Source organism: Cricetulus griseus (genome assembly GCF_003668045.3).
Source record: "Cricetulus griseus strain 17A/GY chromosome 1 unlocalized genomic scaffold, alternate assembly CriGri-PICRH-1.0 chr1_1, whole genome shotgun sequence".
NCBI lineage: Eukaryota > Metazoa > Chordata > Mammalia > Rodentia > Cricetidae > Cricetulus > Cricetulus griseus.
Window position 1 is genome coordinate 102,881,699 of NW_023276807.1, and position 26,786 is coordinate 102,908,484.

General features: G+C 40.2%; 1 protein-coding gene across 5 annotated transcripts in view; it reads left to right on the plus strand.

Annotated features, from left to right (window-relative positions):
- Window positions 1-26,786, plus strand: part of Nsd2 (nuclear receptor binding SET domain protein 2) — a 77,886-nt gene that overhangs the window by 31,885 nt on the left and 19,215 nt on the right. For 4 of the 5 annotated variants that reach the window (XM_027387188.2, XM_027387191.2, XM_027387189.2 and 1 more), the window contains 7 exons: window positions 93-575; window positions 4,165-4,309; window positions 8,655-8,773; window positions 13,341-13,422; window positions 14,532-14,656; window positions 25,005-25,136; window positions 26,045-26,168. In XM_027387188.2, coding sequence (XP_027242989.1) covers window positions 93-575; window positions 4,165-4,309; window positions 8,655-8,773; window positions 13,341-13,422; window positions 14,532-14,656; window positions 25,005-25,136; window positions 26,045-26,168 — 1,210 coding nt within the window. Of the gene's footprint in view, window positions 1-92; window positions 576-4,164; window positions 4,310-8,654; window positions 8,774-13,340; window positions 13,423-14,531; window positions 14,657-17,244; window positions 23,045-25,004; window positions 25,137-26,044; window positions 26,169-26,786 lie in introns of those variants that run through there. The other variant, XM_027387193.2, reaches the window with a different exon arrangement.

Here is a 26,786-nt window from a genome sequence, read left to right on the forward strand (position 1 = left end):
TTTTCCTTATCTGATATTGTAAAAGTGCTTTTAATTGAGTTACCTTTTATATTTTGTAATAAAATTCATGATGATTTGTTTTTTTTTTCCAGTTGTTAAAACCTATTTCAGGGAGATTGAGAGCCCAGTGGGAAATGGGCATTGTTCAAGCAGAGGAAGCTGCTAGCATGTCAGTAGAGGAGCGGAAAGCCAAATTTACCTTCCTTTATGTGGGGGACCAGCTACACCTCAATCCTCAAGTAGCTAAGGAGGCTGGCATTGTTGAAGAACCTTTGGGAGAAATGGTGGACTCGTCAGGAGCCAGTGAAGATGTTGCTGCAGACCCTGGGTGTATGAAAGAAGAGGATATTCCCATGAAGAGAAGGCGAAGAGTCAAAAGGTCTAGTTCTGCTGAGAACCAAGAGAGTGACCCTAGAACAGAAAAGAGTACCCCTCCAAAGATTGCAGAGGCTGAACCTAAGAGAGGAGTAGGCTCTCCTCCTGGAAGGAAGAAGTCCACAGCTTCTGCTCCACGGAGCAGGAAAGGAGACTCCGCATCCCAATTTTTAGTCTTCTGTCAAAAACATAGGGATGAGGTAAGTACACTGGTGTGTTCTGAGTTATTTGTTATGCTACAGAATTTCCAAATTTAAGGAACATTCCTTTATTGCAAAAATCCTCTATTTCTTAGTATACTGCTTGAGCATTGTTTAGTTTGTTGTTTTTTTTTAAATAAATTACTTTCTTTTTAGATTTTATTTATTTATTGTGTATACAGTGTTCTGCCTGCATGCATACCTACAGGACAGAAGAGGGTACCAGATTTCATTATAGATGTTCATGAACTACCATGTGGGTGCTGGGAATTGAATTCAGGACCCCTGGAGGAACAGCCAATGCTCTTAACCTCTGAGCCATCTCTCCAGCCCCTGAGCATTGTTTAGTTTTTAGATGCATCCGTTATTGTTGGAAAACAGGTATTTGCACTCTTGTTCCTCCAAAGTGAATAAAAAGTACCAGCAACAGTGGGAAGTAGGAAGTGGGTTTCATTGGGGGCTCCTTTTGCTGGAAACTGGGCTCACTCCTTGGTGTGCATTTTCTCTTAACAAGCTGTTGTGAAGCATTCAGTATGGGCCATGTTACTTATAAAAATGGTGCATTTGTTAGCACTGAGTATGTTGAAGGTTTATTTCTTTGGTTTTTAAAAAGTTAGTAATATATAAATGAGTAAAGTATGTAAATACTTCTAGTTTTTAAATAAAATATATGATCTATCAGTGTCATGTCTCATTTCCATTGTAAGGAACCAAGGTTCCTTATAGCCTGAGACTTGAAGCCCTTTCTACTATAGTGTTCATTTTAATTTTACTTTCATAGAATTTTTTTGCTCAGAATTCCAAATCTGTATTAAAGTCACCAGTAATAAGTAGTATCTGGGGACTAGAGAGATTGTTCAGTACTTAAGAGAACTTACTTCTCCTGTAGAGACTCTGGATTCAGTTCCTAGCATCTACATAGTGGCTCACAACTACCTGGAACTAGATCCAATATTCCCTTTTGGCTTCCATGCCTACCACACACATATGTGCTATTCATACATACATGTAGGCAAACACTCATACATATAAAATAAAAATAAATATATCTTGGAAATAAATCAAAGAGAAATACTATCTAAACTAGTCAGATGACTTGATGTATTAGGGTACTTTGACCAAGCCTGAGGATCCTAGTTTGATATCTGGGATCCACATGATACAAGGAGAGAACTATCTTCATTGTTGTCCTCTGACCTCTGCACATGCAGTATGGCACACAAATACAATAAATATCTAAGCATAATTTTAAAATGAAAGAAAGAGTGGGTCAGTGGTGGCATGTGCCTTTAGTCTCAGCACTTGGGAGTCAGAGGCAGGTGAATCTCTGAATGCAGAACCAGCCTCGGCTACAGAGTGAGTGAGTTCCAAACTACACAGAGAAATCCTGTCTCAAAAAAAAAAAAAAAAAAAAAAAAGGAGGGAGGGAGAAAGAGAGAAGAAATGAAACATTTGCTGGGTGTGGTTGTTCAGACCTTTATTCCCAGGACTTGGGAGACAGAGGCAGATAGATCTCTGAGTTCGAGGTCAGCCTAGTCTACAAAATAAGTTTCACAACAGCCAGAGAAACCCTGTCTTGAGAAACCAAAGGGAAAACAAATAGTATCTCGTACCCAAATATTATCCATGAGTGTTTAATTAGCTCCTGTTTTGTGGTAGGCAGCATGGCTCATGGATTATGAGGAATTTGAGGAGTTGGATAACTGAATGGTTATGAGTAAATCATGGGACATCTTATTTTTTTTCCTACACAGTTTTCTCAGAGAAAATGATGGACTAGTGTCTTGAAAAAGAATTAGTAAGCCATGCTAGGCATGAAGAAACATAGCTATAATCTCAGCACTGTTTGGAAACTGAGGCAGGAGGATTGAGTTTGAGGTTAGCCTGGGGCTGCATAGGGAGAACACCCACCCTTCCAAAAAAAAAAAAAAAAAGAAAAAGAAAGAAAAAGATAAAAAAGGAACCAGTAGCTCTTTCCTTGATGATAGAAGGTTTAGTTAGTATTAGAAAATTTATTGGAGCTGGAGGGGTGGATTAGTGGTTAAGAGCCCATACTATTCTTGCAGAGGGTTAGAGGGTTAGAGTTCTACCACCCATGTGTCAAGTGGCTCACCACTATTTGTAGCTCTAGCTCCAGGGGATCCAATGCATCTGGACCCTCTTTTGCTAGTGGCTTATTAAATTTTTTTTAACTCTTGGACTTTCTCTACCCCTTTTTTCAATTGTTTTGTCATTTTGTTTAAAAAAAAAGTGTGTGTGTGTGTATGTGTGTTCGTTCGTGTTCGAACTCGTGTGTATGTCCTGGTGGGTCCTCATGCTTTGGTTTATCTATGGTGGTCAGAGGACAACTATATGGTGTTGGTTCTCTCCTTCCATCTTTACTTGGAGTCTGGTGATTGAATTCAGTTCCTGACTTCAACCTCTGACAAATACAAAAGCTCATGAACTGTGTTGAAATAAGTGATGAGTCAAAGTGGGTTGCAGAGCTTAGTGTGTATTCTTGTATCTTTTCTATATCCCTACCTCGAATTCAGCTGCATGTTAGAAACTCATGGGGAGTTTTTTTTTTTCTTCTTTTTTGTTTTTTCCAGACAGGGTTTCTCTGTATTGCTTTGGAACCTGTCCCTGAACTCACTCCGTAGACCAGGCTGGCTTCAAAGTCACAGAGATTCGCCTGCCTCTGCTTCCTGAGTGCTGGGATTAAAGGCATGCGCCACCATTAACTTGGTTTTAGGCAGGATCTAAACACTGTTGGCTTTAACTCCTGGGGTTATTGCCATCTGCAGTTAAAACTTCGAGTTACTGCTCAGTGACTACTGTGTGCCATACCCACATAAAAGACTTGTGAAAATGCAGATTCCTTGCTAGTAGGTTGGGAGGGGACATCCTTACCATATTCCAAGGATACTGATATTCAGTAAGTGGAGAATCTGTTGCCTTTGTAGACCAGTTGTCTTTGTGCTGGCTTAGCTTAGACAAAAATTGGGGCTCGCTTGTTAACTGTCGTCTGTATTTCTGATCCATGACTTGTATTGAAAGATAGGGTGGCTACTATAGTCGGTGAGAATGACAAGCCAAGACTTCATTTCATGTTCAGAGGAGAATTTTTGTGCAGCTTGCTGGACTACTAATTTTTCAAGGATGCCTAAGAAATTGTGATTTTTTTTTTTTAAAAAAATACGTGTTTGCCAGGTGTTGGTGGCACACACCTTTAATCCCAGCACTCAGGAAGCAGAGGCAGGTGGATCTCTGTGAGTTCGAGGCCAGCCTGGTCTCCAGAGCAAGTTCCGGGACAGGCGCCAAAGCAAATCAGAGAAACCCTGTCTTGAAAAATCAAAAAAAAAAAAAAAAAAGTACGTGTTTTCTACTCATCATTTGTCATTGTTATTTTCACTAAGAAATTTTTGGTGAATCACTGAATTGTTATATGCTATTTTTGTTTGAACCAAATTTTCTGGACACAATTCTATACTACAGAAATAAAAATGCTTCATACTCAATTCTAAAGGACTGTGTGTTTGAGTTTCTGTAAATCACAATGAATTTTGTGAGTGTAGAGTTCTTATTGCCCTCCCTTCTGTGTTCATAGGTTGTAGCTGAACATCCAGATGTCTCAGGAGAGGAGATTGAAGAATTACTTGGATCCCAGTGGAATATGCTCAATGAAAAGCAGAAAGCACGATATAATACAAAGTTTTCCCTAATGACCTCTGCCCAGTCTGAAGAAGACTCTGGTAAACATACATCTATTACATAGGTCTTCTGCTTGGATATGATGTATAGAGTGTGTTCTCATGAACAGTGTGCATGATCACGTTAATGCATGTCATTGTCATTTTCTCCCTTATCTCCAGTGCAGTTCTTCTTGATGCTCTGCAGGATCCTTACTTTATTGTTTACCCAGAGTAGGGAATTCTGGCTGTAGTACTTGAAGGGGTAGTATAAAGGAGAGAAGGAAGAACAAAAGGTGGCTGATTCTAGCACTCTGGGCTTAGTGGCATGGGCCCGGCCCAGTGTAGAGCAGTTAGTTCTTGGCCTATTGGCTGGAGAACTTGCAAATGAGATTACTGGTTGACTTTCACTTAGGTGTCTCATTTCTAGCCCTTTGGTTTAAAACTTTAAAAAAATATACTATATGAAATATCAGTTTAAGCTATGGCAAGATGAGGAAGATCTGAAGAAAATGTCAGGTTATTATGCATCAGCACTTAGACACACAAGTAGCAAAAAGAATTCCTGTTAATGTCAAAATAAAGTGTAATGTGTTTCACTATTGAGTTTTGGAGATGCTAGACATAAAAGCCAAGGTATCCTAGAATAGCTGCCTTAGGTATAGATTGTGACAGTACATACATTAGTAGCCTATATCCAATATCACCTCCTGGAGATACTCATCTTGATGTAGGGCTTGGTAGGTATCTGAGTTACTTTGCTACTGCTATGACCAAGGCAACTTACAGAAGAAAGTTTATTAGGGGCTTATAATTTCAGAGGGTGATTCCTTGATCTTCATAGAAAGAAGAATGACAGAAGTCAGGTAGACATGGTGCTTGAGAATTGCATCTTGATCTACAAGTATGAGGCAGAGAGGGCTAACTGGGAATGGTGTGGGTTTTTGAAACCTCAAAGCCTATCACCAGTAACACACCTCCTCCAACAAGGCCACACCTCCTAATCAGTACCAAACTTTCTACCTACTGGGAACCAGTCATTCACATTCAAATATGTGAGCTTGTGGGGGCTATGCTCATTCACACTGCTAGAGTTCCATATCTGTTTATTATATTGGTTTTGAATTTTGTTCAACATGTTCAGTGCTTGTTTAGGTGCTGTAATTAAAAATAGCAAAGATTTTTAGAGTTTGTGAACTTCATTTAAATGTAAATTAACCCCATGGTGTGTTAGTATACTAAATCTTGAGTGATAATTCTTTTCAGTGGCTTGTATACTTTTCAGTAGCTGGCACTTCTGAAGCCAGAGTTAGCTTACCCTGAACAATAAGTGTATTTGGGGTTGTACATAATAGATACATAATGATGGTTTCCCCCATATTATTTGTCAGGTAAGTGCTATGCCTAAATATCCTCGAACTGTGACTTCTAAGTCACCTTGGTGCTGAACATAAAGATGAATAATCTCCCATTGTCAGCTATTCTGCTGACTTCGTGTTAGGGAACTCAGATTTCTTTAGGAAGGGCTGTGTCTCATCCCAGATAAAGTAGGCAATGTTCTGGGTGTTTATGGGAAAGACAATCACCTGACAGTGGAAAACTTGCTGGTCAGTACCTGGGACTCAGCATTTAGGGTTGTGAGTGCAAACCAACTGAGGTGTCTGATTAGGTGTGCCACATGGTATTCATGACTCCAGTAGTGGCTGAGTGAGCTAGCTTCTGCTGTCTTCAAATTCTGCAGATAGACCTCTTTCTACCCAGCCTTTGTGACTAGTCTATAGCAATGTGATCAGGATTAAAGCCTAGTAAAGATCTTGCTAGGCTTTGTTCATGCTAGCCTAGAGTTAACTGTGATTACTTGATTCCTTCAATAGTAATTTGAGTCCCAGACCTAAGGAGTAGCCCTGTGCAGTTGTTTTTTGCACCCAAGGCATGGCACTTGGGCCTCCTCCTGAGGCTTTCTGGACATGTCTGTGCTGGTGTGTTTTGTCCCAAAAGATAGTGAGTTTGAGAATGATAGTTCTTAAGAAGTGGTGTAAATAATGAAGTCTGGTGGCATATGCTTGTAGTTCCAGTTACTCAGGAGGCTGAGGCAGGATGATTCAAGGGATGTCTAGCCAGTGCAATGAGACTTTTTCTCAAAATAAAAAGTAAAAAGATGGCTGGGGATATAATTTAATTCCTGAGTTCTATTCTCGTACCATACACATATTCACAAAAGGAAGTTTGATAACTAGGACCCTAATAGTTATGCAAATGAAAATAAAGAATTTGTATTCAAAATAAACATTGGCATATTCAAAGTGGTTCTTTTTGCCTTCCATCGTATCTTTCTTGGTCAGAGATATTTGGATACTTTATTATAGATTGGTGATATTTCCAGACACCTAAAATAAGGCACTGTGAAACATATAACAGGAATCACTTAACTTTCAGATGCAGTTATAATTTTGCGTCTTAAAAAAAATACTAAGCAGTGCAGTAGTGGCTCATGCCTTTAATCCCAGCACTCAGGAGGCAGAGGCAGGAGGATCTCTGTGAGTTTGAGACCAGCCTGGTCTACAAGAGCAAGTTCCAGACAGCCTCCAAAGCTACACAGAGAAACCCTGTCTCAAACTCCCCTCCCCCTCTCCCCACCTCTCTTACTATTTAAGTGAACACATTTTTTTGAGACAGTGTTTCTCTGTTATAACCTTGGCTGTCCTAGAACTTGCCATGTAGACCAGGCTGTGTAGTTGGAAGTTTTCCTGTCCCAACTACCTGCTTCCCAAATACCTGACTTTCAGACTTAATATAAATTATAAATACTTGGCCAATAGTTCAGGCTTGTTACTAAATAGCTATTACAATTTAACCCATTTCTATTAATCTGTGTGCTGCCCCAAGGTTCATGGCTTTTATATCTATCCCATTTTGTGTGTCTGGCTGGCGATTCCTCTGACTCTGCTTGCCCCCATCCCAGCATTCTCAGTTTGGCTTTCCTGCCTAACTTTATACTGTTCAGCTATTGGCCAGTCAGCTTGTTTGTTAAACCAATCATAATGACATATATTCATTCACACAGCAAGACTGGCCTCGAACTCACAGAGATCCGCCTGCCTCTGCCTCCCAAGGGCTGGGATTAAAGGCATGTGCCACTGCCACCTGGCTTTTTTGTTTTGTTTTTTGTTTTGTTTTTTGAGAAAGGGTTTCAGGGTTTCTCTGTGTAGCTTTGGAGCCTGTCCTGGCACTCACTCTGTAGACTAGGCTGCTGGCTGCTGTGTTTTATTTTATATGTTTGAGTATTTTGCCTACATGTATGTATATGTATACAGAGGCTGGAAGAAAGTGTTGGAATTACAGATGATTGTTAGCCATTATGTAGATTCTAGGAATCAAAGGCAAGTCCACTGTAAGAACAAGTACTCTAAACCACTGAAACATATTTCCAGCCTCTAAGTTGTAGTTTTCTAAAAGTTGACTTCAATTCTACTTGTCTTTACATATTAGTAAATAAACGGTTCGTTTTCCCCACCCTGAGTCTTGCTGTGTAGGCAAGGCTGGTGCTGAACTCAAACCCTCTTATGCTAAGCCTTCTTGTGTTCTGGGATTACCAAGTCTAACTGTAAAGGATTTAAAAAAAAAAAAAAGACTGAGTTCTGTGGAATAATCCTTCTGTACACTGTGAATATGTATTACTTTCATTGGTTAATAAAATGCTGATTGGCCAGTAGCTAAGCAGGAAGTATAGGTGGAACAGCCAAACTGAGAATGCTGGGAGGAAAAGAATGGAGTCAGGAGTCACCAGGAGAGACAGAGATTAAGACATGCTGGAGGACAAGTAAAGCCATAAGCCACCTGGCAATACATAGATTAATGGAAATTGGTTAATTTACATTGTAAGAGCTAGTTAGTAATAAGCCTGAGCTATCTACCAAGCATTTGTAATTAATAAAAGTCTGTTGGCTGTTTAAGAGCAGGCGGTCGGGACAAGAAAACAGCCTACAACTGGGTTATATTTAAATGTAATGCTATGGTATATTAAAAGTACAATACCAAGATAATAATTAGGCAAAATATTTTTGGGTCCCTAGGTTTTTTGTTTTTGTTTTTGTTTTTTTTGGTTTTTCGAGACAGGGTTTCTCTGTGGCTTTGGAGGCTATCCTGGAACTAGCTCTTGAAGACCAGGCTGGTCTCGAACTTACAGAGATCCACCTGCCTCTGCCTCCCGAGTGCTGGGATTAAAGGCGTGCGCCACCAACGCCCAGCCCTAGTTCTTTTTTTGCAAAGAGATTTGATCTGTAAAACATAGGCCTTGGACATGAGCCTGGTTGCTGAATACCTGTCACTGTTTGCCTGATGAATGCCAGAGCAGGTTGGAGACTCTTTTTCCTACACATTTATCCCAATTCTCATTCTTCATTCTAAGGTAATATAAATGGGAAAAAAAGAAACCACACAAAGAGGACAGATGACCCTCCAGAAGACATCGATGTTGAAGATGCACCCAGGAAAAGACTTAGGACAGATAAGCACAGTCTTCGGAAGGTAATGTTCTGGGCTTACCTGGCCTGTATGAACATATGCTATAGAGTTCTTGAGACTCAGCCAAGATATAGGCAGTGTGGTCTTCTGGACTCCTGCCAAAGTGGTATTGATAAATAAGGCTTGCCCTTTACTACATTGAAAAGCCACTGAAGAAAGGACATGCTCATTAACAATTAGGAACATTAGCATAGAACTATTGGTACTAGTCTATTCAAGGGAACAGCATCCAGATGCTTTGAATAATGTATGACATTTTGGTTTTGTGTGTTAAAAGCTACTCTTAGGTTGAAGGGGGCATAGCTCAGTGCTAAATTGCTCAAGTAGCATGAGCCTGACCTTTAGTTTCATTGCCAGTACGTTTTGTCTATAGGATGATTATTTATTCAGTGTGTAAATGAGGTACATGAAGACCCCATTAAAGATACTTTGTACTGTAATAGGAAGTTAAAGAATCTGTAATAGATACTGAAAATGGATTATATGATTTACTCACTTTGTTAGTAATTCATGATCTTGTTTACTTACTGGGAATCCAGTGTGGGCTTCATTAAGGCAAAACTGAAACTATAGTATGAATGAAAAGCCAGCCCAGGGCCTTGAGTCTCAGTATTCCCAGTATCTGTTAGGACAACTTGACTGATACCTGAAGGGAAGTGAGATTGAGCAAGAGCTATGTGTACAGAGCAACTGTGGATTACTCTGTCTGTCATATGAAGCTTACACATGGAGAGAGTGAACCTTTTAGCACTATTTGTTTCAACTGTCTGGGATATCTAGTTAACTTGGCAAACTTGAGTTTAATTAGGCTTTGAACTGTATATTTGAATTCATATTTAGCAGGAGTTCTGACAGCAGTTATATGTTCATGATTTGAATAAAGCTTGATCTTTCACTGACTTAAATTGCCTTTATCTTATTTAAGATTTTATTTTTTATACAATGTTCTGCCTGCATGTATGCCTGCAGGCCAGAAGAGGGCACCAGATCTTATTATAGATGGTTGTGAGCTACCATGTGGTTGCTGGGAGTTGAACTCAGGACCTCTGGAAGAGCAGCCAGTGCTCTTAACCTCTGAGCCATCTCTCCAGCTCCTAAGTTGCCTTTATTATCTTTCTTTTTTTCTTCTAATTTTGAAGAATAGAAAAATCTTACATATTGCTGAAGTGTAACTAAATTATCTTTACCTAATTTTTGTCTATCTACCTATATTATTTATCTTTAAGGTTCTATTTCTAGTGTGAAATTGACAGGTTCTGTACCATTATCCTGATGCATAAAGTTGTTATTTGGATTCATTTATAGTGGTGAAGTGTTGCTATGAGTTACTAGAGTTTGAAGGTACCAAGAAGCTCATCCTTAGAGAAGCCCTTTAGATATATGTGGTCAGAACATTTGAAACACCATAATTCATATTAAATAGCTAGGCATAATTATTTAAATTTATAAAACAGATTGGAAAGTAGCACATTTTAAAACTAGTGGTATTTTCCCTTCATCCCAGCACTTGGAAGGCAGAGGCAGATAGATCTCTAGTTCCAGGCCAGCCTGGTCTACATAGTAAGACCCTGTCTCAAAAAGTAGTGTTGTCTCTCTGGTCTGGTTTTTATAAATCTAAGGTCATATTGCATACAATCCCTCATATGCATTGAATGCATTTGAGCCAGCAGCATTCTAATAGCTAAATAGAATTCTTGTGACTACTCTCAGTGGTCTTTTATCTACCCTGTAACCTAGGCTGGCTATTTAATTTCTATTCCTTCTTTCTCTGCCCTCATGAGTGCTGGGATTATAGGCTTGTGCCACCATACCTTGCTGGGGGCTTTGGCTTTTTTTGGGGGGGTTATTATTTATTTGCTTGAGACAGTCTCACAATGTAGCTTTGTCTGGCCTAGAGCTTTCTGTGTATACCCAACTGACCTCAAAACTCACAGGGATCCACCTGTTTTGGTTTTCTGACTTCTAGGATTAAAGGCATGTGCCATCACACCTGGACTAAATTACAGTTTTCAAAATCTCAGCATAAAATATTCATGATATTAAGCCCTTATTAGCCGGGCGTTGGTGGCACACACCTTTAATCCCAGCACTCGGGAGGCAGAGGCAGGTGGATCTCTGTGAGTTCGAGACCAGCCTGGTCTACAAGAGCTAATTCCAGGACAGCCTCCAAAGCCACAGAGAGACCCTGTCTGGAAAAAACAGAAAAAAGCCCTTATTTTTTTATCCATTTTTAATTTTTTGATTTCATTTTACATTCCAACCACAGTTCTCCCTCCTACCCCCTTCTTCCATCCTCCCTCCCCTCCCCCTAGCTCACCCCCCAGTCTACTCCTTACCAGTAAGGGCTCTCATGAGAATCAACATAGTCTGGCACAATAGGTTGTGGCAGGGCCCAGCCTTTGTCCCATGCAATTAATACTGAGCATGGCATTCTACCATTCAGAATAGGCTCCAACAAGTTAGCTGGTATACCAGGTTTGTATCGTGGTTCTACTAGCATGGGCCCATCTGATAGTTCAAGCTTCATAACTGTCTTCCATATATGGAGGGCCTAATTTAATCCCCTGGAGTCTCCACAGTTAGGTTTATAGAGTCCATGAGTTTCCACAAGCTTGGTTCAGCTGTCTCTGTAGATTTCTCCATTATGATCTTGACCTCCCTTGCTGATATATTCCCTTCTCCCTCTCTTTGCCTGGATTCCCAGAGCTTGATCTGGTTCTTGGGCATCTGGTTCCATCAATTATAGGATGAGGGCTCTATGATGATAGTTGGGATATTCATCTATCTGATTATAGGGGTAGGCCAGTTCAGGAATCCTCTCTACTATTGCTTGGAGTCTTAATTGGGGGTCCTCCTGTGGATTCTTGGGAGTTACCCTAGCACCAGGTTTCTCCCTAAGCCCATAGTGGCTCTCTCTATTAAGATACCTTTTTCATTGTTCATCCACTGCATCCCTCCCCGCCTAGGCCATCTCCTTCCCCGCTGTTACTACTCCTCCCTCCACCCCCAGTTTGCCCTGTATATATATGATCTATTTTCTCTTCCCAGGGTGATCCATGTGTCCCTCTTAGGGGTTCTCTTTGTTACCTAGCTTCTCTGGAGCGCTGGACTTTAAGCCTGGTTATCCTGTGCTTTACATCTAAAATCCACTTATGAGTGAATACATACCATGTTTTGTCTTTCTGAGTCTGTGTTACCTCAGGATGGTTTTTTCTAGTTCCATCCATTTGCCTGAAAATTTCATGAGGTCATCATTTTTTACCACTGAGTAGTACTCCATTGTGTGAATGTACTGCATTTTCCTAGTTTCTTTTCAGAGCATATAAATCTTTCACCTTTTAAACCCTTATTTTTTGAGACGGGGTCTCACTATGCATTCCAGACATAACAGAGATCTAACCACCAAGCCCAGAAGTCAGTCAGTCAGTCAGTCTGTCTGTCTGTCTGTCTGCTCTTCTTCTTCTCCTCCTCCTCCTCCTCCTCCTGCTCCTCCTCCTCTTCTTCCTCCTCCTCCTCCTCTTCCTCCTCTTCTTTTTGTTAGTACTGGGAATTCAAATGTTCTACAACTACCTGTCCCCTTTTTATTTTGAATAATTTTAATTATTTTTATTCTCTCTCTCTTTCTCTCTCTCTCTCTCTCTCTCTCTCTCTCTCTCTCTCTCTCTCGTGTGTGTGTGTGTGTGTGTGTGTGTGTGTCTCTGTGTGTGTGTGTCTGTCTGTGTGTCGTCTGTGTGTGTCTGTGTGTGTCTGTGCGTGTGTGTGATTGTATTCCATGGAGGCCAGAAAAGTGTGTGTAATCCCTTGGAGCCAAGTTCAGATGTTTGTGAGTGGCCAGACAAGGGTGCTGAGACCCTAACTTGGGTCACCTGGAAAATCAGCAAGTGCTATCTCCTCAGTTCTGCTTTTCCATTTCCAAGTAGGAGCTCACTAAACTGCCTAGCTTGGTCTTGAACTCACTCATTAGCCCAGACAAGCTTTGAGCTTGTGATTCTCCTGCCAGTCTCCCAGTTAGCAGACAGGCCACTGGCTAACCTTTTTAAAACTCTTCCCCCAATCTGTACTTGTGGAAAGTGTTTTATTGTTGATCTCTGTGAGGTAAATATGGAATTTGTCTCAAATTTGGAAATTCCCAGTGTAGTAGTAGTATTAGTTACACACTAGTAATGCTGGAACTGACATAGAAGGGAAGACTTCAGTTTGATTGGCCCTCTTGAATACAAACTAGATTTCCTTTTTTTCCTTTTAATTTTTACCCTGCTTTGGATTCAGTGGGAAGTTTGGGTAGCAGATGAAATATAAATTATGTAAGGTACCTTCGTAGAACTAAGGCTGGTATTGGCACAGCCCTGCCCACTCTACCTTCTTACAGCTTCTAGAGCAGGAGGTAAAAAAAATAATTAAGCTCATAATATTAAAAAAGTCAGTTTGGGCAACTGAGTGTGAGGAACACATTTTCAAAGGAAGAATTTTCTATTGTGTAAATTTTCAGCAACCTGTATTAATTCATACTAGGAAATTTTTTTCTTTGTTTTCTCTCTTTGTCTGAACCCCCCTCCCCCCCCCATAACAGAGAGAGACAATCAACGACAAGACGGCCAGAACAAGCTCTTACAAGGCCATTGAGGCAGCCTCCTCACTCAAGAGCCAGGCAGGTAATATGGTCAGGGTCCTTCCTTCCTGGCTCTTCTGGGTGCCTGGGCGGGTGAGCAGAGCAGCCTGGTCCTGGTCTTGGGGAGCCTCTAGTGTGGTGACCTAAGAGGGATAGGGATAAATGAGAACAGGGCTGGGAAACAAGAGATCCAGCTGGTATCAAAAACAAATAGGAAAGAAAATCTTGTGGAATTGAAAAATAACTTATTTAATGTGCAAATTGTCATACTCAGTCATATTGCAGTCACTTTTCTACTGATTTTCACATGACTTCATGTTTCAATTTGAAATTTATTAGAAGAGAAATTTAAACCAGAAATACTCAGATTTGTTACTTTATGGGATGAGTTGTTACCATAAATTCTTGCACTCTAATTTAGGCTGTTGATGGTTCCTACTTATCAACCAAGAGTAAAAGTTATGACTAGTTGTTTCTATTTCATATGATAAAGAAATTGGCTCAAAGAATTTTCTATGAAAAAAAGAGCCAATCAGTAAAAAGGAAAAATGAGACCCTTTGACTTGTTTGTAGATTATTCTGTTGAGACTTTTGATAGATTAGCACAGGAGCTCTCCATCTCCAACTTTGTGGTGGAAAGATACGGTTGGAAAGACTGTTTTTTCTTTGTGTCGCACAAGATGTCAGGTTTTTAAAAATCAGCTATTTTTTAAACAAGCATTTGTGGATGATTGGAAATTTGGACATAGGATTGCTATTTTTAAATATGAAAGTGGTACTATATTTAAATTTTTATTTTAGAGGTATATGCTAGGCTTTTTTATGCATGAAATTATATATGGCATTTGTGTCAGATAATTCTGTAGGGTGTCATGGATCTAGGTGTGGATGAAGCTGCATTGGCCCTGGCTTGTTGGTTTTGGGAGGTAGGCTGTGAGATACAGGATTCATTGTATAGTTTGTCTGCTTTTTTTTTTTTTGTTGTTGTTGTTGTTGAATTTTTTATGATAAGTTATGCCCTTACTGACAACTAAGGAAGGACACCAGAAGATTCATCTTTATGACTTCACTTATTTGAGGGATTATTTAAAGGAGTAAGGAGGTGTGGGAGGTTTAAGATTTTAAACTTTATAAAATAAATTTATTTTACAGCAACGAAAAATCTGTCTGATGCTTGCAAACCACTGAAGAAGCGAAATCGGGCTTCTGCAACAGCGTCTTCAGCACTTGGGTTTAGCAAAAGTTCATCTCCTTCTGCATCCTTAACTGAGAATGAGGTAAAATAATGATGATAGTGATACCATGGCATTCATGTGAAGACCATTCATTAGTTACTCAAGTTGCATTGTCAATGAAAATCCTATTTTAAAAGAATTATGTTGGTGTTCTCCATAGGTATAGGTGAGTTTCAGGTGTTCTTAGCCATCTAAATTCACAAAATTGAAAAAATAGTGCACTATTTTAGTTTGAGTACTTTGAGTATAAATACATACATGCACATGGTGAATGTGCAAGTATACATACATACTTCAGTCTTGTTGCAGAGTAATCGTTGTTGCAATCTGTTTTAAAATGGTGTGTTCTGTAAACCTCACTCTTGCTTTCTCACATGAAAGGAAATTCACACTGGCTCTACCAGGACATACTATGTTGGCCACACTGACACTGTTGGCCACACTGACACTGACCACAGTGCACTCACACTGGTGGAATGGAGGGGCTCACAAGCCTGTGGGGAAGCCAAAGGTTTCTTGGTCTTCATGCGTTGCGTGTCTCTGGTCCTTTGTTCTGGCATGTCTAGATGTGAGTGTGGAGGCAAATTAGAACTGTCACTATACTAAGATTCCTGTGTTTTCTGGACTTGCAAAATGTATGATAGTTGAGAAGTAGGTGGTATGATAGCAGGCTGCTGCTGTCAACACTGTAGTGTAGCATGTAGATGGTGTTACCAAATCTAAAGACTGCCATTGACAAAATAAGGAGCAGCCACAAATGCAGGAATGTTTGTTTTTATTTTGTTTTGTTTTGTGTTTTTGTACAGATAGTTTTAGTTTGATTCTACTACCTTTATGGATCTTACTTTCCATTTTTAATTTCTTGTTATTTTGATCTCTGTAATTATGTTTATTTGTTTTTGGGTTGTTTTTTTTTTTTCATTGTAAACTGGAGATTTATTTTCACAATATTTGTAAGGAGTTGATAACCTTGGTCTTCATGGAACAGGATAGTGAGGTAGGAACGAGACAGGCCCCTTTCTCCTTTTGGATCATAGGCAGCACTTCTGGCCAGGCCTCTTCTATGGTCCCTCGTAGGGCTGGATGTGTCTTTGCTGTTTCTTCCCATTAGTGGAGGGCTGGGCTTTCCATTGCATGATGGTCAGAGACCTGGGTGGCCAGTGGAACACCTTTGAGAACTCTGTTGCTCACTGCTCTGAACCTGAAAGTGTGGTGTAAATCTAAACTGTTTCTTTAGTAGGATCTCAGTCACAGACCAGCTCAGACATAATCTCAAGTGCTCATATTCATGGGACTGGGGATTGATGATAGTTGTTATGTGTAGAAAACTAAGCATTTTATATAAATGTGTATATTCAATTTGTTGCTGAGCTTTTATCTAAAATGTTACTAAAACAAAAAGGCTAGTTTTATACAAATTATTTTCCATTTTCCTCTCTTATCCACATTTAGATTAGCAGTCTAGAATACTAAAGATGGTCTAAAGTTCCAGATAATCATATTAAAAATGGAAGGTTTCTGTTCTAGAAATCCTTTCATTTAGGCATTTTAAGTTGGAATTTTCATTTATGATTTTTTTTTTTAAGTGCTGGGGTTGGAACCTAGGGATTTGTGAATCTAGGCAAGTGTTCTACCTTATAAAAATTTTAAACAAGTTTTTCTTGCTTCATAGTTTGGTCTAGTTATCCAGTTGATACTATACTATTGTCAGAAATGAGAGAGAGAAAAATATTAAATTACTGAACTTGTGTCTATCATTCTTGATTATCAGTAGTGGGTGTTGAAGGTGAAGACAGTGAGGGTGGAACAGAGAACAGCAGCTGGTGCCATCTCTGGCTCAGTATGAACTTGGAAAGACTAAGCTGAAGTATTTTGTAACAAGACTTAGTTGCAACATCAGAAGTTGATAGTTGATATAAGTATGTTTATATTATACAGGCAGTGCATTGAATTCAAATCCCTTCTTACATTTTGAAGGTGATAACATAAATCTCACAATATGAATTATGTATGCTCCTTATATAAAATAATTTTAATTTCTAGGCCTTCTCTGTTAGACTACTTGTGTGGCTTATGTGAATATTCTTTATAGCTTATTTCATAGAGTTGCAATGTTAATTTAAAAACTTTAGGTAAAAAAGTAGATTTATCTAGTATGTATCAGCATTCCTGGCCCCCACAGTGAATGCTTACAGATATACAGGGCTGAGTGCCTGTTAGCACGTGAAAAAAAGCATTAGTGTTATGAAAGGCTGTGGAGACTGTGTCTGGTTCTGAGGTGAAAATTACTGTTTGGGATCAGACCACCTCTTCACTTTGGGACACACGTTTTTGCATGTTTATATTTTCCTCCCTTCACACACTTGATTGAAAGAAAGGGGATTATGTAGGGTTAGTATTATAAGACCTTTTAGGTCATGTTGCAGTTTAAGTTCTTGAAAAATGTATATGATAAATTAGAATAATTATTAATTACATGGTATTACATTACCCCAATGAAGAGATTAAAATTGCACACTTGCATGACAAAGGCCTGTGAAGGAATTTATGTGATTTAAGTGTTTTGTAACTTCATTTTTTGTTCCCTTAGTAGAGCAAATTCTTATTTTTTTCGCCTTCACTGGTAACAGCTTTTATGGGAGCCCACATCAGTCAAGTTGGACTTGAATTCAGCCGCCCTGTACTGCACTTAGAATGATGTAATACCCCAAGATGTCTGCTGCAGGTGGTGCATCATCGTATACACTAAGTGACATTTCTATCACAATCATTTTATGGAAGATGTGTGATAATCTGTTTTTACTGGTATTAATAAACACATACAATGAAGAAAACAGATAACAAATTTTAAGACCAAGGTAAGATACCCAATCAAGGCCATTTAATCAATCACATTCATCTCATAATAGAAACACATTCATATTCTAAAGATCAGTTTGAAGTTCAAGTTGAGGAAGAGGCCCTCCAATGAGGCTGTCCCAGAGCTGTGACAGTGGCACCATATTGAAGAGATTATCCTGTTAATGCTCATTTTTTCCTCTAATTCATAACTTACTGAATTTTTATGGAAAAATGTCAGCATCTGTTCACCATCAATAAGACAGAACAAGCAGGACACATTAAGGGGTCCTTTGTCAACTATTTTCATTGCCAATGAAATGTATTCAGTATTGTAGATATTAAACCAGTTTCCCACATAAAAGGCAGGAGGAGTTTTGATTCTGTCCTTTTTTACTCAACAGTTTTACTATGATACTAGACACAGTAGATTTTTAGGGAAAAATGCCATTTACAGTATCATTGTGAACCATTCAGCTATTGATCCAGTCACTGATATCTAGAAGACACCATAATCAGATTATTTACAACAATCACATCATCAGTTGCTTTTGTAGAACATCAGCATCATGTTTTAAATGTTGTGGTCCTGGATGCCCATCTGGGGCATACCCAGGTGCCCGCATGTTTGCATGGGAGGAAAGGCTCCACTTGCCCTCAGCTCAAGAAGCAGAGCTTGTGCTGTGCACGGGGTGTGTGAGTGGTGCCCAGGCCGTTTCACACAGACACCTCAGTGTTGGACCTGTGATGAAAGTTTCTGAGAAATACTTTTGTTCCAAACCATTAAGTAATGTAACGCATGTAAAATACATAGAGTGCCTGGCACCTTGCAAGGATTCACTCAGTGGTTCACTATTGTGACAGTAATGGTTATTACAATAAAAATAATAAAATCACCACCATTCCATTTTTTATCCAAAAGTATAAATTTTTCTTTGGCATGAAAAATGATCCTCTTGACTGCATCATGCATGTGTGGATAAAATAAATCCAGGAGTAGCAGAACCCTAGCTCTGTTTGTGTGACATAGTAGGGTATTAGACTGTGAGGTTTGGTCTAGTAGGTCACTCAGCTGGCTCTGCTCAAATGTAATGAGAGACATGACCTCAGAGAATACCTAATGTGAGCATTCTAAGTTGTACTGTTCTTAAAGGACTTGAAAGATCTCAGGTAAATTTAAAAAAATATTAAAATATAAATCACAAAATTAAAAAGTGTGAAGAAATATGATGGTGTAGAAATGGCCCTGGTTCAAGAAGTGATTTCTCAAAAGTAAAGCCACTATACTGAAAGGTCTTGGGCAGAAATGAAGGGATTTCATTTGAAATTAGAGCATGATGAATTTTGAGTGGTTGCCCAGGTAGCAGCTAGTATGTATATGCAGATACAGCAGGAATCACCAGAGGACAAGCATTTTGTTCTGTGATAGGAGAGTGGGGCTTCGGAACTAATGGTGATGTCCGCCGTGTGGCACAGTTAGTACCTGCTGAGTTCAGAGAATATCAGGGGAACAAGGGTGGGGATCATGGATGATTCTTCAGCTGGGGAAGACATAGCCCACTGGGGGCAGGGGTAGGAGCAGGGTCCTTGCTCTGCATTCTGCAGTGAGTGCAGAGTGATAGTCCTCTGTGTAGGATTATCTTGCCCCAGAGACCAGCAGTAGTCTTACAGTAAATAAGCAGAGTTCATGTCAGCTCTTGGCTGATCTCTCCTAAAGGAGTTGAGTAGGAAAGAAATGGCTCTTAAGAGTCTATCAAGAAGCAATAGCTTGTTTGCTAAGAATACAAAATTATGTAATTTGTTATGCTACAAATTTAACATGGAATTCCTTCATTTTGTATAAAAATGTCAAAAAAGCAATGCTACCTCTCTAGCCTTAGGTCTTTTGAACTGCCCACTGTTGAATTTTGCTTCTGCCGTACAGAGAATTATTACCATTTGATCCTATTTGGCTTCCTTCAAACCATTGTTTGTATACTATGTTTGCCTGGCAAGGGGAAGTAGCTTTCTGTATAAAACTCTGATTTGAAAGAGGTGAAGACTTGGGTGAATGTACAAAGGTTTGGATTGTAGCTGTTCTGACAGTGTAAGTTGTCTGTTGCACAGAGCAGCACACCAGGGAGTACACATGCTGGATAGAGGCCTGTGCCCAGCAGCCCAGGTCCTTCAGGTGCTCCTCAATCAGCCCCTCTGCTCCAGATGGACTTATGCCTCCCTGGCAGCTTTTCCTCAGATGAAAAGTGAATGTTGTCCTTTGGTCACGATGCCTTTAAGTGTAGTTGTAGCTCAAAACTTTCTTTAGTGTTCATATCTATTTATATCTGTGTTTCCCAACACAAAACAGCCAATATTTCTAAGAGGATGTCTTGAAAACCATAAGAAATCTTAAGCATGACAAGGAAGTAAAATATTGTAGGATATAAGAGGAAGGGGTCCCTGCTCCATGCATGAGGGCATCCATTCCACCCACCATTGCCTTTGAAGAGGTAGAACAACCTGCCTCTGGCATGGGGTGGAGGGCGTCTTAAGTTGGTTCCTCAGCCAGAGTGTATCTAATTCTGGGATTTGTTGAGATAGTTTGTGCAAAAGCACCAGAAAACTTAAAACAGGGTTCTCTGGTGCTGGAAGGCAGATGAGGGACAGGGCCTATTCATTGATGATAGAACATGTCACAAGAAAAGTAAGAAAAAAACAACAAAATCTCACCTGGCAACATGTCTTTGACTCCATACACTCATCCATGGTTGTGTCTGGAGCCTCTGGGCTGGCTAGATGAAATAAGTTACTGACACCCATTTAGGGTCTGTAACAGAAATACAGAAATGTCATATAAAAAAGGAAATAAAAACATAAGTAAACATCTCATTTCTCAAACAAAAATGGATGCCTGTTTTTATGTAAAATTAAAACAAAAAGTGCTCCTGAGAAAAAGGGTCTCTTAGCCTGGAGTGAGGGCCAGAACTGAATTTTGTTCTGTCTATCCTTCAGCATTGGTGTGTATTCTATATAAGCTCCTAGTTCACTCAGCCCACTTGAGCAGAATGAGGAACCCCGAGTGAGTGGTTCTTTGTTGGCCTCAGTTGCTTTATGTGGGCCTGAGATGCCCCATGAAGTCATGGCTCAAATTGTAGGTGAACTGTAGGGTCATTCACTTAGTAAGTTTGCTTTCTTTCTCTGTCACTGATTCTAGGGTACCATATGTCTTACACACATTCAAGCATATATGTTGCTTATCTACCTTGAACCCTGCTGTCTAGGTGGACTTCTGTTAGGGACCCCAAGGGTCCTTTGGCTTGCTAAATGTGCAGCACCTTATTTTAGTGTCAGTATATCCATTATCCCAGTTTTTAAAAAATTAACTACCAAGGACTGCTGTTTATCTTTGAGGGGATAAAAATCCAAATTGTCATTTGCTAGAGAAAAGTAGAAGGGCTTTCCTAACTTGCTTTCAGAGCTTTTATTGCCTCTTACTGATAATGACTTAGAAAGCTTTTTGGGTTTTACTTTTGTTTTAAGAAACATCAATTCCTGTATATCTTAGCATTTTTGGTAATTGAAATTGACTTTGTTCCTTTTAGGTACTGTTTTTATGGTTAGAATATTAGGATTTTTTTTCACTAGTGATAGAAAATGGTCATCCTTAGCACACAGAAAAGTATGTTTGCACTTTTTCTTGTACAGGAAGGGTAAGGGACATGCTCTCTGCAGCTTAACTAGCAAGGGTCTGTCCATCCAGCAACCTGACATTTTGTCAGAGTTCTGTGTGTACATCCACATTTATAATTTTTTTCTAGCCCATGTAGTTGTTCGCTTTTAACATATAACTCTGGCAGTATTTTGAACTTGCTAGCATTCCAGGGGTATTCTGCTTTTTAAAAAGAACTGGGATCAGGTGGAGTCCTAGTCTTGGTACAGGGACATTGCCAGTCACATAAGAAAGCAGGTAGGCTGATGGTTCTTGTTCTCAAGCCTTCCAGGTGAGGACACATAGTCTGTTGCTGCAGCTGGCTGGACCAGGCCCCTGCACAGCCTAAAAATGGTTGAGTCAGTAGAACATTTAGAGACCACTAAACCTTGGGTAAGGACAAGCCTTTATGAGAGAAGTAGCTGTGTGGCTGACTGGCCACAGCTCTTACTTAATCTTTGCTGTCCTCTTTTTAGGCTAACAATATAGAAGCTGGCGTAGATTAGATAAATATGAAGCACAATGACATTCTGTGGACTAAAGATTTTTTTTGATTTTTGGGTTTTTCCTCATTCATGTTCTCAGTAACTCATACCTGGCTTTAAATTAGGAGCAGCTAGAATTCTGGTCTGTATAAACTTTAGTAAAAATTATTTTGGATTCTAGGATTTTAGAATGGTTGACTTAATTTAAAATTGTCTTAATTCACTCTTAATACTTCACTGTGATGTTAACTGGAAGCCCTGCTTTAGATCAGTCTTTTAATTTTAGACCATTATATCTACTGAGCACAGGATTCTTACCATTTGTAAATCTAAACGTCTGTGAACGCACTTCTACGCTTCTTCCTTTATGAAAGCATAACAAACATGAAAAATATGTTGGTTATAGAAATATTTATTGTTCAAGGTCTGTAATTGTATTTTAAAATGATGTAGTATTCAACTTGTGAAGGGAATTGTTTTGTCAAAAAATTAAAAATTCAGTGTGTATCAGCCCACAGAAGGGCAGGTTCTACTTTGTGGCCACAGTGGGATAAGCCCCAGTTGCATTCACTGAGCTTTCCTGATGGCCACTTAGCTCCTGGCAGTGGGTTGAAAGATGTCTACTGGGTCACATGATGTTTGGTAATGCCATCTTGAAAGTCCCTGTAATAGATGAAGGAGACTACATTTCCTGTCCGTGAAGGAATGTATGTCTAAGGCAGGTAGGCAGCTCAGTACTATCACATACTGAGCAGAGTGGAGAAAGTACTTTCAGACTCAAGAAAACTTTGGAAAGTCAGTAACTAAGCTGCTTGGAAATCAGTGCCACAAGCATGACCTTGGTGGACACAGGAAGCCACAGGAAAATTCTTGACAGTCTGTGTCCCATCAGTCACTTCATTTTTCTTTTTTCAAATACATCCTGTTGGATTTGGAATAGATCATAGAGGTCGTAGACTGAGATCTGGGACTGTGTTGAGACCATACAGGTGATATGTTACTTCCACAAAATGGCATCTCCAAGTAAGCTGTCACCTGGTACACGTGAAGGTGGAGCCTGCAGCTGGAGTGAGGCGCACACTTGGCTCTACTTGCAGGTGGTTTGCTGAACAGAAAGCTAAGGGACCCTCTTGATTGGGTAGGGGTTTTGTCCATTTGTGGGGGAGGATGTGGTGGGTGAAGGTGGACCTTCTACAATCTGTCATGGACTGTGATATTGTAAGGTCTATATTCTGTATGTGGATAACAGACCCAATCAGGAAAACGAGCCTTATGTGTGTCGTTAACATTTATATTTCCATTCAAAATATGTATTCAGTGTTTATTTCCTCAACAGACTTTGTTAATTTAGGAAATATCTCCAAGTGGAAACGTGCTAACTTTCTGTAAATCTTAAATAAAAGGTGCTGTTCCTTCCTCTGACCCAGGACTGGTTTGTGTTTTCTGTCTTTCTTTCCATTCCTTTCTCTTTATAGTTTTTAAATTTGTTTCCTCCACACTAAGGGAAGAAGTGGGTTGGTGAATGGAACATGGGCTCTCTTTCATGGGTGCTGTGCCTAACATCCTTTGGGTCTCAGTTACTCCATCAGTCAGATGGGTCAGCCTTGTGTGGCTATGGGAGCTGCTCTCTGAGCCAGGGCAAGCGATGTGGCTACTGATTCCTAAGGTCCTGGGCTTCCCTAGTACTCACTCCAGTCTCAGAACTGCTCAGATACCTACCTATGATCCCCATATTTGATGGACGTATAAAATTTGTAGTTTGAGCTCAGAGCATTTCAAGTTACCTCTTTCTGGATGTCGATGTTAAACAAGTGGGAGGGAGAGGGATTGGCAATGGGCCCTGTAGTTCCAACTAGTCAACCTCCTGGTGATATGACACTAATCTAGTGTTCTTCATGGTATTTTCATCTTCCTGCACAAGGTGAGAAAATTGAGTTGAAAGACCCCCCCCATTACATTCTTGTTGCTAAATTTGTCTCGTGAGACTCGTAAACAGGGGATAACACAAAGCCTGTCCCTTGTTCCAGTGGACCACAGGAGTCCTTGTTAAGTTACTCCACATTAACATTGAGTTCAAGTCAGAAAAATGCCTGTTTTTTCTGTCATTGCTCCCAATAATTTCAATGAGATAAATCTGGTAAAAGCTCATCAGTAAGCCTGCAGAATCTAGGTCAGAGTCCCTGGTGAGGCTTTTTTTGTTTGTTTGGGTTTTTTTGTTTCTTTGGTGGTTTTTTTTGGGGGGGGGGTGTTTTTCAACAGAGTTTCTCTTGTGTAGCCCTGGCTATTATGGAACTTGCTCTTTAGAGCAGGCTGGCCTCAAACTCAGAGGATCTGCCTGCTTTTCATGTGAATGCTGAGGTTAAAGGCGTGTGCCACTGCCGATTGCCCGGCTTGTTTTTGTTTTTAATGTGGCCTAATTACAATATCTAGCTTTGTGTTAATTGGCAAATAAATCTCTAACATAATTCCTTGTGATTATTGAGGTAAACAAGAAACAACGTAGTTAATACTTCTTTTTTGCCTTGTTTTATCTCCAAAATTCAATTTTCACCACTAAGATCAGTTAGCCCCCCACCCCCCATCCTAAGCACAGAATTTGATAGATGAAAGGGTTTTCTGTTTTACCCATTTAAACGTTTGTTGCTAGTATTTGCCATGAGAGGACAGGATGCTCTATGTGGCAAGGGTGAGGTTGTAGCTGGATACTAATCTCTGTTCAATGGAGGGAAGCCAGTGAAATAGGTGCTTTCATCTGCACACATACCACATTTCTCCCAAGTCTTTCTCCATGTCCATTATTAACAAAGCAGGTAGAAATTGTTTCTTGCCTTTCTGTGGGGCGGAGCAGATGAGCTGTGACCAGTTTGCAGTGAAAGGATAGACAAGGCACTCAGGCTACAATGCAAGTCAGTGACTCTCCTGACTCTTGAATCAGTTCCAGGGGAGCAACATGCTTCTGGAAGAGAAACAGCTTCTGTGAAGTATTTTTTTATGACTTCACTTTGTTGGGAGTTTTGGGTTGTTTTGTTTTGTTTTTTAATTCATGTGGTATTTGGGTCTGAACACATTGGATAAGAAAACACAAGAGAATTGACCCCAGAGCTCATCTTAGTTTACTTAGCAGAGATAATTGGATTTTCATAAGTTGCTTTATTTAAATGAATATGTCTTGTGTACATATGTATATTAAATATTAAGTAGAATAAGGTCCACTTCTGAGTTTGATAAGTAGCTTTTACAAGTTTTATTACTTCCAATCCAGTGATAGTGTGTATCTACACCACATCACTGGACAATAGGGCAGGAAGTGGGCCTCATCCAAAGGATGTGGCCACCTGTTTTCTGTGGCTAGTGAACTGTCGTCCACCTCCTTCATCTCCAGGTCTCAGACAGCCCAGGAGATGAGCCCTCAGAGTCTCCATATGAAAGTGCAGATGAAACACAGACCGAAGCATCCGTCTCATCTAAAAAGTCTGAAAGAGGAGTAGCTGCCAAAAAGGAGTACGTGTGTCAGGTGAGGGCTAGGTGGTGTCTGATGTGTTGATGAGGGCTTCACCTGAAGTTCAGAAGAGCAGAGTGAGTTTCCAGCATCTTCTCTTCCTTCAGAGTTCTTCTTTGCCCCATTACCACTCACAGATATATCGTTGGAAGGGTTAGACCATCAGCAGAATTCTGGTATTAAGTTGACTAAGTTAACATTCATTCTCAAGTGGGATGTGTTTCATGTACAGCACAAGTGTACATGTGGCAGTTTGAAGTAGTATTTAGGAATGTGTGCTCTAAGAGGTAAGGTGCTAGGGTAATGTGGTGCCCTTGCTGCTTACTTAATTCACTGGGTAGATCAGTCATGGGCCGGGATGGTGTAACTAGACCCATATCCCTACAATGATATTGCCCAGGTCAGTGTCCTACCTGTGCTGGATATTGGATTGGTGATCTTTAGAAAGCTACTCACCTTTCTGTGCCTTAGTCCCTGCGACATTGTGAGGTACAGTCCGTGACAGTATCCATGTGAGACTGCTGATTTGTTATCCATAGTTGCAAAATGGCTGATAGTGAGCTCCATTGCTGCCATCTGTGGAAGGTGACTGGCTTATGGTGAAAATATGCCATGGATTTTGGGTTTTTAGGTTTTTTTTTTTTTTTTTTTTTTTTTTTTTTTTTGGACATGTTTGATCTAAAACACTCTGAATGTATCCCTCATGGTTTTGATCTTTTGTTTCCTTAGCCCTTGCTGAGGCACTGCCATCTTTGTGTAACTTGACCTAGCTGCAGACTCTAATCCCACTAGGCATTTGACTGTGTACAGGTGGTTATGTTCATTTGTGTGCCAGAGATGGCGTCAAATGCCCCATATGGTGAGGAGAGTACTGAAAGGGCTCTGACTAGATGTAGGTTCATGCCACCCTCTGTTCTCCACAGTTGTGTGAGAAGACAGGCAGCCTCTTGTTGTGTGAGGGCCCCTGTTGTGGAGCATTCCATCTAGCCTGCCTTGGACTTTCCCGAAGACCAGAAGGAAGATTCACCTGCACTGAATGTGCCTCAGGTAAGTTCCAACTTCTGAAACTGAGGGATTGTGTGTGGAAGTTGGTGTTGCTTGTCCCTTTTTTTCTGTGCTTCCTTAAGTTGTATATGAGACATTTGGCAGAGAACAAGTCCCACACATACTGGCTCAAAGGTTGTATGCTTCTAAGTTCTTCCACTGTACTGTGGGCCTTACTGCTTGAATGACAGTATCACAGGCAAGTAGTTCAGGATACAGTGACTGATGAAGTGAGGGAATAAAAGGCTGTGTGCTTTTCCAAACCCTTCCTGTGGGGCTAGTTTAAACCTTGCTTTATAGGTGGCAGTTATGGAGATTTGCATTTCCAAACAGTCCTTCCTATTTATAGAATGCTCAGTTCATTACAAAGGCTAGATGTCATCCTTAGCTTCATTTTCGACAGCAAGAACTTAACTGAGGGCCTAGTGCTTTTGCTCTACCACCATTGTAGTGCCTCAGGATTCATCTTAGAGTCTAGGATCGCAGTGGGAAGAAGACTGGCTGCACAGTGGTCCCTGCTCCCTACTACCTACCACCTAGGCCTGAGAAGAGTTAGGCTACCCAGATAGCCCAACAGCAATAGCACACTTCAGATGTCAGTTTTCTATAGCCATAGCAAAT